This window comes from Tachypleus tridentatus, chromosome 2 (genome assembly GCF_004210375.1).
Source record: "Tachypleus tridentatus isolate NWPU-2018 chromosome 2, ASM421037v1, whole genome shotgun sequence".
Taxonomy (NCBI): Eukaryota; Metazoa; Arthropoda; class Merostomata; order Xiphosura; family Limulidae; genus Tachypleus; species Tachypleus tridentatus.
Window position 1 is genome coordinate 50986454 of NC_134826.1, and position 12732 is coordinate 50999185.

Consider the following 12732-nt stretch of genomic DNA (forward strand, 5'->3'; position numbering starts at 1 on the left):
CTCATGCAAACAAACAGGCAATATGTTGTCTTGTGAATTTTTTTAACAGCTCCAAGTGGATCTTGGAGCAATTAAAGAGTTCGGGAAACCACAATACTATTTTGTTTCACAAATTTACGTAAACAGAAACAAATACTACCTATTTTGTTATTATTCTATGCAAAATGTATAAAGCTTCAGAATACACTCTATAACATTGTAACCCACGTAAGCTATCTTATAAAAAAAAAGAACCAAACACAATAAGGATTTAGTGGACGTATGTAATTTATTCTTTATTCTCTTTATACGCAGTTTTATTAGATGCTTAATAAGATCATGGTGTTGAAAGTTAAACTATGAAAGAGCTTAACTGCACATTATTCTATATTGCAGTTTATAATGGTGTTTTTCATGTTCTTGAAGGTCCACCTGGTGACGGCAGTAGACATCTATGAAGACGATGAAGCTGGACTATTACTGTGTTATAACCGTAAGTAAAGTTATTTGTGGTAGTCGAATAAAGATGGATATTTTTATCATCCATAAGCGATAGACTGGTGGTTAGGGCGCTCGACTCACGATATGGGTCGCGGGTTCCTCGTCACTGAACATGTTCACTCTTTTCAGGCGTGGGAGCGTTATTATATGACAGTCAAACCAAATATTGATGAGTGAAATAGTAGCCCAAAAGTTGACGGTTAGTGCTGTTGACTAGCTGCCTTCCATCTAGTATATCGCTGCTAAATTAGAGCCGGCTAACACAAATAGCCCTCGAGTATCTTTAAAGGAAATTCAACAAAACAAACGACATCTGTGATAAACATTGTTAAATATAGGAGCGTATTTTTATTTAAAACACTATAATTTATTAATCAGAAATTACCTTGTGATCCATTGTTATGAAGTAGCCCTAAAATCCGTTATTTTAAAGCTATCCTATTCTCTGTTCCTATTAGCATGTTACGTAATCCATTTTTCTAGGATCCGGCATGGCTGGGTGGTTAGAGCGCTCGAATTCTCCTGACACCAAACATTCTCGATCTTTTAGCCGTGGGTACGTTATATGTTACGATTAATCCCCCTTTTCGTTGGTAAAAGAGAAGACCAAGAGTTGGTGGTGAGTGGTGATGACTAACTACACGAGGGTTATCTGCGCTAGCCGTCCATAATTTAGCAGTATAAGACTAGAAAGAAGGCAGCTAGTCATCATCACCCACCGCAAACTCTTGGGCTACTCTTTTACCAACGGATAGTGGGATTGGCCGTCACATTACAACGCCCTTACGGCTGAAGGGCAAGTATGTTTAGTGTAATAGGGATTCGAACCCACGACCCTCAGATTATGAGTCGAACGCTTAACCCATCTAGCAATGCCGGGCCATTATCTTTATTCAAAGCGTGGGTGTGTTACCAACTTTAAAGATTTATACTGGACGTAAACACGTAAGATACGGTATTGTAAACGAATTGGGCGATTTACCAATTAATCTCAGATTTTCAGAAAAATTCATATAAAATTACATTCATCAAAATACTTCTTGTGGTTACTAAAAACACGTCGAATTTAGTGTAGTTATTTCTTACTTTTAATTATTATTTCAACCAAAACTTGCTAAGTAGAATTTATTCTTCGACAACTACTACAAAATATTTCCCGCACTTTAAGGTGCGGGCGCGTTATATGAGTGACAGTCAATCCCTTAATGTGAGTGACAACGTGATACTGACTGGCTGACTTTGCATTGGTCAGAAGCTCAAAATTACAAATGGAATAAACATCTTTAATAGCTATAATAGCTTTCCTATAAATGCAAAATACGACACACTCGGTACTCTTTATGGTGATATCCTTCACATACGGCACACTTTCACTCTGTAACTTTGTTGGTGACATCCTTCACATACGACACGCTTTCACTCTGTAACTTTGTTGGTGACATCCTTCATATATTACACACTTTCACTCTGTAACTTTGTTGGTGACATCCTTCATATATTACACACTTTCACTCTGTAACTTTGTTGGTGACATCCTTCATATATTACACACTTTCACTCTGTAACTTTGTTGGTGACATCCTTCAAATATTACACACTTTCACTCTGTAACTTTGTTGGTGATATCCTCTCACTTACTACACACTTTCACTTAATGTTCGTCAGTAATGGTATACTACAGATTTGATTCACTTTCTGTAAGCTTTCTTTACTTCAGATACAACACATTTTCAGCCAATTTTTTTTTGTTTCAGATACGACACATTTTCAAAAACTAACAGGTAACCGTTCAACAGACTTTGATTTTCAGTGGAATTCTGTTCCCGAGTCTATAGGTAAGACACGTCACAATCGTTCATTTAGCTTAAGGAACAAAAACTTCAGTGCTAGTGTTTATTGAGTTCCATTTATTACATTGTGTTTTATTATTTCTTCATATACATACTTGTGTATCGTGTATATATAGATATTTGCTTTGAACGCTACCATGTAAATCCAAACATCTGCTAAATTCCTAATGTTATTTAAGCAATAGTTAGTTACTCTATAATAAAGTCTATATAAATCATATTACGATTTGAAGACTGTCCGTTTTCTTTGTTATATAAACAGCTATTTATATAGGTTATATCAAACACTTCTTTGACCCTAAATGTGTGTTCCATAATTTCTGATTCTATTCCTTGTTCCAACTTTAGGGTTACATGTGACGAACGCCATTTTTATCCGCTCCATTTCTCAAGCTTTACTTTAACGTTGTAAATATTATCTTGATGCCCCGGCATGGCCAGATGGTTAGGATACGTTCGACTCGTAATCTGAGGGTAACGGGTACAAATTCCCGTCGCACCAATCATGCTCGCCGTTTCAGCCGGGGGCGTTATAATGTTACGGTCAATCCCACCATTCGCTGATAAAAGAGTAGCCCAAGAGTTGGCGGTGGGTGCTGATGACTAGCTGCCTTTCCTGTAGTTTTACACTGCTAAATTAGGGACGGCTAGCGCAGATAGCCCTCGTGTAGCTTTGCGCGAAATTCGAAACAAACCAAACCACATTTATGGAAGAAAACAAGCGCTAATCATGACCTTAAAACTGAATTTGTAAACAAAATATGTTTGTGGTGCACAAAAGAAGCTTATTTTGAGTCTGAAGTGCGAATAATTTTAATAGCAGATAAACTGAATTAGTAAATATTTAACATATTAATCTCGAATAAAATGGATTAAGAAATGCAGGATCTTAGATGAGCCAGATTAGGAAACGTAAAACGTTTTAACTTCTTATAGTTTACAATAGTAAATGCATAAGATTTTAATTCCGTATAAACTAGATTTAAAAGTTTAGAACAAATAATCCAAGTAAGTAAAGATCGTTTTGGCACAAGTAAGTATTAACATTTATCTTTTAATGATTATTTATAGTTTCTAAAAAAAACGTTTTTTGGTTTTAAATGTATACTACAAAAAAACGAATGTTTGGATAAAGTTCTTTCATTACACTTTTGTTTTCCACAGTCTGTGCCTTCCCTTATATCATAGCGTTTACCCAAGATACGATTGAGATTCGACTCGTCATTAATGGAAACCTTGTGCACAGTATGACTATGCCTAAACTAACCATGATAACAGCAAAAGTAAGATTTTTGGGCCTAACTCCAATTAAATCTATTCTTACGTAGAGGTAATTAATAATAGTTTACGTTGTGATTCCTTATGAAAAGAATTTCTGACACCTTTGGATAACTCCATGGAGTAAAATATCCAAAACTTTATCCCTACTGAGTGTATCATATCATACCTATCACTCCTATCGAGTTATCTTACGCCATGAATTTTACAGAAATTATGAAAATCATCTTAAGATTAATATTCTGAACTTTGTTTCATATTCTGATACGTTAAGTTGTAAATTACCGGTGTAAAGTATTGAGTTATAAACAACTATCATGAGATGTTAACAGTTATAAGGTAATATGCGTGTCAGGTATTGAGAATAGCAAACTACTAATGTGATATCTTGATAATTATAAATTATTACTACTGTAACGTGTTGAGAATTATAATTTATTACTAAATATTACTTGTGAACATGTTGAGAATTATAAATATTACGAGTGTAACATGTTGAGAATTATAAATATTACGAGTGTAACATGTTAAGAATTATAAATATTACTAGTGTAAAATGTTGAGAATTACAAATTATTATTAATGTGACATGTTAGTGATTATAAATATTACTAGTGTAACATGTTTGGAATTATAAATTATTACTAGTGTGACATGTTGAGAATTCTAAATTATTACTAGTGTGACATGTTGATAATTATAAATATTACTAGTGTGACATGTTGAGAATTATAAATTATTACTAGTGTGACATGTTGAGCATTACAAATTATTATTAATGTGACATGTTGGTGATTATAAATATTAATAATGTGATATGTTGAAAATTACAAATTATTATTAATGTGACATGTTGAGAATTATAAATTATTACTAGTGTGACATGTTGAGAATTATAAATTATTATTAATGTGACATGTTGAGAATTATAAATTATTACTAGTGTGACATGTTGAGAATTATAAATTATTACTAGTGTGACACGTTGAGAATTATAAATTATTATTAATGTGACATGTTGAGAATTATAAATTATTACTAGTGTGACATGTTGAGAATTATAAATTATTATTAATGTGACATGTTGAGAATTATAAATTATTACTAGTGTGACATGTTGAGAATTATAAATTAGTTGTGTAAGTATTAACTTATGTATTAAGTAATTATAGATTCTACTGCACGTAAATAATCAAAAGTCGTAGCTAGTAATGATGTTATATCTGTCTGGTTCTATACTGATATTAACTTTGGATTATCATCTCATCAAAAACAAAATGGTTTTTCGTCTCACTTTCATACTCTTAATGATTTTTAAAACTACAGAGCGACATCTATTTCTCAAGTACCGCACCGGAATTTTTCCAAGTAAAAAGAGAAAGAGTTAAAGTGGACAAGATGGAAAGAGATCCCAGCCTTTCTCCGCCATCATCTCCGCTTTGTAAGTTGTCTTTGAATTTGTTTTCTGAATGGAATTAATTAAGTAATCAACTCCATATCCACCTATCGGCCCAAAAAATAAGAATATTTATTTCTGAAAATTCCTTTAAAATACGGGACCATAAATTTATCGTTTAAACTTCATATTTTTAAAGCACAGAAAATTAGAGACTTATAAATCATGAGAGATAAATTTCATCCTTAAAAAAAACGTATAAACATGTAAAACTGTATTCTCTAATGTTTGATGGGTTATTTTTGTCTTTAAGGGTTATAAATCCTTAACCCTTAAACAGAGGGAATGTTATATGTAGCAGTAGATGATGACCGACGTTTAAGGATTAAAACATGAACATGTCTTATTTTTATTTGAAGATCTCCTAAGTTTGATAATATATCACAAACTTGCTGATACTACGTTTATAGACTAGACTATAATTGAGCCTACAACTCGAGATCTCTGAGTTCTGTGTGACTTAATTCATGGTCGGGAAAATTTTCTGCAAATTGCAAAGTTTGATAGTTTGGTGTATTTCAGGTTTAATGCCCATTGAAGCTACTCTCGTCAAATGGATCACTTTTGGTTTGATTACATATCTTCGTCTCGAAAATTACGTCAAAACTGAAATATTACTGTTTTCTAATCGTCAGAGAATCTACATTCATTGCTTTGTGTTCCATGAAATTAATGCATTGTTTTGTTTACCAACTATAACTGTTATGACTTACAAGAACGTAATAAACATTACTGTCTTTGTTTTGTTTATGACAAATCTATTAAAAATGTTTGCTACCGTCTCTAATTTTTACTGCCGACCAGGATGAAGACAACCAGCCGATAGTACCCGCCACTAACTTTTGAGCTATTATACAGTTACGAATAGTGGGATCGATCGTAACATTATAACACCTTAATACAAAGACAGTCCACACATTACAACACAACTTGTAGTAGTTACAAATGAACTTGGACTTAATTTGTTAACTGTTTCTAACTGTGTCAGTTAAATTTCATGCTTTAACGTTTGGCCAGGTGGTTAGAGCGCTCGGCTCGCAATTTCAAGGTTGCGGTTTCAATTCCCATCTCACCAAACATACTCACTCTTTTAGCCCCATTATTCATTGTTAAAAGAGCAGCTCAACAATTGGCGGTAGGTAGTGATGACTAGCTGCCTTCCCTCTAGTCCTTCATTGCTAAATTAGAAACGGCTAGCGCAGATAGCTTTCGTGTAGTTTCTCGCAAAATTCAAACATACTAAATCAAATTTTTAACGTTTAATCATCAAGATACAATAAAGAAAAATAATGTAAATTAATTAATATATTAACAAATCAGTAGATGCCGCCCCATTTCTTTAATGTTTGTGTTCGTTTCCTAGCAACGAGCAGCACCAGTATATCGGATGGAACAAAACCATTACGGATCTACCGCATGTCCTTCACTTCTCTGACTGGTGGTTCCCCCTGCGAGAGACGGGTTCCAACCCCTTCTCTTCCATCCCCACAGCCTCTACTCAACCCCACGACGCTCAGTAGCAATTTCCTTTCCCCAGACTTTCACGTAAGTTACTAAAGTTAATCAAAATAACCTGGTTTAGTAAGTTCGTTTTGTGTTCGATTCATGACAGAGTTATATGTGTAACCATTTTATTTCATCCGATTTATTTCTGGATATTGAATTTTGAAGTAACAGGAAGTAAACAGGAACACACATATTAACAGTCGATAAAACAACAATAGGAAGACACATTAACAACCAATGAAAGAACAATAGAAACGTACTTTAATAACCAATTAAACATCACCAAGAACACACATTAACAATCAATGAAACAACAGTAGAAATATACATTAAAACCAATGAAACAATAGTAGAAACATACATTAGCAACCAACGAAACGATAGTAGAAACATACATTAACAACCAAAGAAACGATAGTAGAAACATACATTAACAACCAATGAAACAATAGTAGAAACATACATTAACAACCAATGAAACAATAGTAGAAACATATATTAACAACCAATGAAACAATAGTAGAAACATACATTAACAACCAATGAAACAACAGTAGAAAGATACATTAACAACCAATGAAACAATAGTAGAAACATATATTAACAACCAATGAAACAATAGTAGAAACATATATTAACAACCAATGAAACAATAGTAGAAACATACATCAACTACCAGTGATAACCCAATGTAATATCATGTTAGAAAAATGTTTCGTTTCTCATACTTTGTTTATTTCATTGTATATAATAGTCAAATGTTTAATGAGATTCTTCTCAAATATTGTAGGGTACCATTGTTGTATACATATGTGCAGGAATTGCGATATAATAATTAACCTTACGTTTGTCAATCATACTGTAACGGGTACCATTGTTGCATACTGTAATTACATATTCTTGGAAATATTTTACGCTTTAAACTGCTTTCTATAAAAAGTATTTTATATGGAGTTTGATTATCTGTCAACAGGATACAGATTTAGTCTTTGTTGATTGGAATTCCATTACTTTTCTATCACAGCACGAATAATACAGGCATCGATAACAATATTTAATCACTATAAGCAAACACTTCAGAATCAACATTATTTGAACACAGCATAAATTATTCTGTTATTTCAGGACAATCGTTTAAGACCAGATCTTCGGCCAAGCAGGAGTGCGACATCGTCTCCAGTGCCACCTACTGTTGTTCTTCACCACCAGATGTCAGTCAAACGAGAGATAAACAAAGAGCACACGCTCGTTGCTATTTCAGACTCTGAGTTAGGAAGAAGTGCTAGTTCTAAAGGTCACTGGAGTTCTAACAGTTTCGATTATGGACCGGGGAAAAGTGCCAGATTTTCACCTAAACATGATTATTACAGCTCTAACTCCTTTTCTGAAAAAAGTAGAGATTCAATCCCTCTGTATAGCTCTTCCGGATTTACTCCACCGTGCAGTCCCTGCGTATTTTTGGAAACAAGTGACGATACTTGATTCGTCAGAGACTCGAGGAAAAATGAAACTAAAACTTAAATCGGACCTAATTGTTAAATTTTTATGCTAGTCATTTCCAGTAAACTTTGACGCATACACAGCAGTATTGCTTGTAACTATCTTCTCAATCACGTTACGATCTCCCCTGTTTTCCATAAGTTATGAATGTGATGAAAAACAAAACATATAATTTTAATGAAATATTAATGTTTAAAATATGTTGAATCTTTGGTATTTGTGTGATATATTTATATCTTTATTATGTGTACAATATCCAATTCGAGATGACGAAAATCACCATTCCGGCAGATGTTTGTACTTCAACACATATTAACAGATATTTGTACTACAACACACTGGCAAATGTTTGCACTTCAATATACATCAACAAATGGTTGTATTTCAACACACGTTGACAAGGTTTTGTAGTTCAACACATATCAACAGATATTTGTACCTCAGCTTGATAGATGTTTGTACTTCAATACATATCAACAGATATTTGTACCTCAGCTTGATAGATGTTTGTACTTCAATACATATCAACAGATATTTGTACCTCAGCTTGATAGATGTTTGTACTTCAACACATATCAACAGATATTTGTACCTCAGCTTGATAGATGTTTGTACTTCAACACATATCAACAGATATATTTATTTCAACACGTTAACAGATGTTTTCATTTCTACACATATTAACCTATGATTGTACTTCAACATGTATTAACAGATGTTTTCATTTCTACACATATTAACCTATGATTGTACTTCAACATGTATTAACAGATGTTTTCGTTTCAACACACATTAACCGATGTTTGTACTTCAACACAGACTATTATATGTTTGTACCTCAACACAGACTATTATATGTTTGTACTTCAACACAGACTATTATATGTTTATACTTTAACACAGACTATTATATGTTTATACTTCAACAGTTGTTGTTACTAATATTCTATAATCATTTCTGAATCTCTGTTTAATTCCTAGATTCATACATAAAGTTGTTTTTTTTAATTTAACAATGAAGAAACTGTTCTAAAAACTGGAATTCCAACGTTCGTGTTTTGTCAACATTTGTAATAGTATAAGCCAATTATACAACAATGATAGGTACTACAATTGTCAGCACGTAAATAACAGCTGTGAACTGACTACGAGCAGTAGATTACCCGTCTGTGAACGTGAGATCAAAGTATGTTTCTCACCATAGAGTAAAACATATAAACGTAAAGGAGAGATAATTCTCAAATATGGACGAGAAGTTTGGTTTTAAATATTAATAAATATTACTGTAGACCAAACACATGAAGCTTTCTTTTCGGTCCTATATATTTCCTCATATTTCACGTATGAAAATAAGAAAATAGCTCATAATTTGAATAAAAACAACACAAACGTAAGTCTAGAATCGGGTTAGCAAATACTTACATGTTATTGAAAATGCCTTTTAACCTATGAATCAAACAGGTTGTTTCTCAGCCCTTAAAATATTATTGACTGATTTACATATCTTTTGCTAAGTCAAAACGTAAAATAAAAGTTCATACACAAATTACAAAGTTTCACAAAGGAAATCTTAGTGAATTAATTTAAACTGGCGTTTCTTTGAAAGAATTTCTATTCAGTTTTATAATCAATTAAAAAAATTATTAACTCAAATGATTGGTTACCAATGGCAACAAAATAGGGAAGGTAAGTGGTGGAAGAGCGATCATGGTTGCCAAGGCGACCGAGATCTTGAATGAGCTATAAGTGTTGTTTTTTTTCGGGTATGTTACAATCTCTATTTTTCACTTTTACGAATAAAATAAAAAAAACAAAAGACATCGGTCCATTTGAATGAGATAATTAATAATGCGAAAACATGTATATTGTAACACGTGAATCATAAACTTTGATAAGCACGTTCGTTGTGCTAACGTATCAAAACATGGTCACTTTATACGCGAGTTGTGTATTTTTCATTGATATTGTTAAATATTAACGAGAGATAGTTTTAAAACTGTCTTTATTTCTGGTTTTTAACTTAAAATGTAAGTGAAAGTAACACATGGATTGCGAAATAACGAACACCTTTTTCTTAATAATTAAACACATTGTAATTAGGTTTAAAATTCAAGATCACCCAACAAGTGCATCTTATTTCGAATACGTGTTGATTGTGTGCAAGTTAATCACGTTAAAACTTTTTAACTGTTTCACCCACCACATAGAAACAATTATAAAATTACTGATAAAAAAAAAAAGTAGCTATTAGCTTTCGATACATTTTTACGCGAAGTTTGCAGAATAAAAACAACCAAGAGCGCATGCTCCATGTAGAAGTATCAGATCACCGAAATAGAATATGTATTCGAATTCAAACTGTGTATTCTTGTTGTTGAAAATCATTGGTGGGTTATTTGTGTTCAATGCAATAATCTTGACGTATTTTCAAAACGAAATAAATAACTCAGAATGAGACATTTAATTTGTTTACAACCAGTCACGAATCAAAATGCATGCTAACATTTGATTGAGTAGTTTGTAAACACGTTTGACCAATAAAATAATAATATGCATTTATATATATATATGGTATGCACTTCTTTGTGTTTATATCTGTTATGATGATATATATTTATACCAGTAGCATAAATAGCAATGCACACACACGTATCCTCACGTATAAATATATGTATAATATAAGTGAGTATTCATCTTGATACGAAATGTCTAAACGTTTATGACGTTGGTCGGTAAGGGATATATCAAAGATATAAAATGAAGAGCAGATAATACTTGTCTGTATACCAAGAGATGTTGCTGATACCAGAATGTTTTATTTCTTATTTTTGTGAGTGTTATAACATTTGAGAACGATGAATATTTAAAACCAACACGTGTTTCACATGTTTCATCATCTGGGATTGTTATATGTTGTTTAAACAATGTCAGTAAACGGTAAATATAGCACAGGTCGTGTTGCCTCAGTTTTTTTCGGGTTGTTTTATCAATATGTACGGCTATGTAATAAAACTTTTTTTTACTTATATATATATATATATATATATATATATCTACATGTATGGTCTTTAATAAAGATAAATAATTCCTGGTTATTAGCAAGCGTTTACTAGCATTCATGGCCCAGCATGGCCAGGTGGTTAAGGCACTCCACTCGTAATCTGAGGATCGCGGGTTCGAATCCCTGTCACATTAAACATGCTCGCCCTTTCAGCCGTGAGGGACGTTACAATGTGACTTTCAATTCCATTATTCGTTATAAAAGAGTTGGCGGTGAGTGGTGATGACTAGCTGCCTTCCTATCTAGTTTTCCACTGTTAATTAATTTAGGGATAGCTTTGCGCGAAATTCAAACCAAACTAATATTCATGTATTTTATTTTTCTCTGAACAATCATTGTGTAAATGCAAAAAAAAAAAAATCAAATTTTGTTACATTTTCAAAATAATTGTTTCATGTAATGCTACTTTCCACCCCACTGGCACAGCGATATGTCTGCAGACTTAACACGCTAAAAACTAGGTTTCAATACCCGTGATGAGCAGAGTACAGAGAGTCCTTTGTGTAGCTTTGTGCTTAGTTACAAACAACAACAGTTGCTACTTCCCAAACATGTTTTAGCAACTACAACACACCAAAATTCTATTACATTAACCAGGATGTAGGTAGGACCGGGTCTCAGTTGTATGCTTCATAAGTTTAACGTGAATTTTGCCTTAAATCACAAATATAACTTATTCAGTGCATGTCTAATCGTCTATGGAATCAAAACAGAACTTGAATGGACCAGTGAATAATCGGATGTATGTGTTATAATTATAAAAAATAATAATAATACTTTATTCCTTACTTTTGAAGTGAACCATGTCGTTAAAATAAAAAAAAATATATATTTCCAAATTTTAATCTGTAACACAAATACATGCTTGTCTTTTCATGCTCTTAAAATACGTGGTTAAGTCGTTTATATATCGTTCTAGAAACGCTAAACTCAGGGGTTCGAGTCCCCTCGATGGACTCAGCAGATAGCCCGATGCGGCTTTGCTGTAAGAAAAACGTACACACATTCTAAAAACACGAGGTCTTGAATATGAAACTGATAAGATGAATGTGGAGTCAATGTTTATCGCAAATGAAAGTGGATATGAATATTTGGTTAATATCAAAGAGAAAACTGAGTTCTCGTCTATATAACACTCAGTTTCTGTATGTACTGAGAATGCGCGCAGATTTAGCTAAATACGCATGTGCGTGTACTTATAGATGTAAACAAAAGACTTGCGTAGATATGTGAGCAAATTTGCGGTTTCCCATTTTGTTTCTTTCAGTTTCTTATTTTAGAGTTTTTGCATTTCTTGCAATTATATACGAGAAACAACTTTTAATGTCCTAAGATAACCTTTCATTAATCATGAATTTACATAATTTCCATAGGTACTCCAGCTAAAACAAATCAAACGTGTGTGAATATGTTCGTTACACTGTTTGTAACAACACTTGTACCTAGAAAGTGTATGTAAGTTATCTATAGAAAGTACCTCCGAAGAATGGAGCATGATATTTAAATAGCGCATATAGACACGTACGTGATAGCTAACGACTAAAACAGTTAATACACTATTGTTGTATAGTGCTGTTTACATTTGTAATATAATTCAACAA

At 32.8% G+C, this 12732-nt stretch overlaps 1 protein-coding gene across 3 annotated transcripts in view; it reads left to right on the forward strand.

The window, feature by feature from the left end:
• LOC143243778 (GTPase-activating Rap/Ran-GAP domain-like protein 3) overlaps positions 1-9886 on the forward strand; it is a 157490-nt gene extending 147604 nt beyond the window's left edge. For all 3 annotated transcript variants that reach the window (XM_076487418.1, XM_076487419.1, XM_076487417.1), the window contains 6 exons: positions 406-472; positions 2235-2315; positions 3495-3613; positions 4935-5049; positions 6428-6609; positions 7696-9886. In XM_076487418.1, the coding sequence (XP_076343533.1) occupies positions 406-472; positions 2235-2315; positions 3495-3613; positions 4935-5049; positions 6428-6609; positions 7696-8052 (921 nt within the window). In that variant the 3' untranslated portion in view covers positions 8053-9886. The remainder of the gene's footprint in view (positions 1-405; positions 473-2234; positions 2316-3494; positions 3614-4934; positions 5050-6427; positions 6610-7695) is intronic.
• The last annotated feature ends 2846 nt before the right edge of the window (positions 9887-12732 follow it).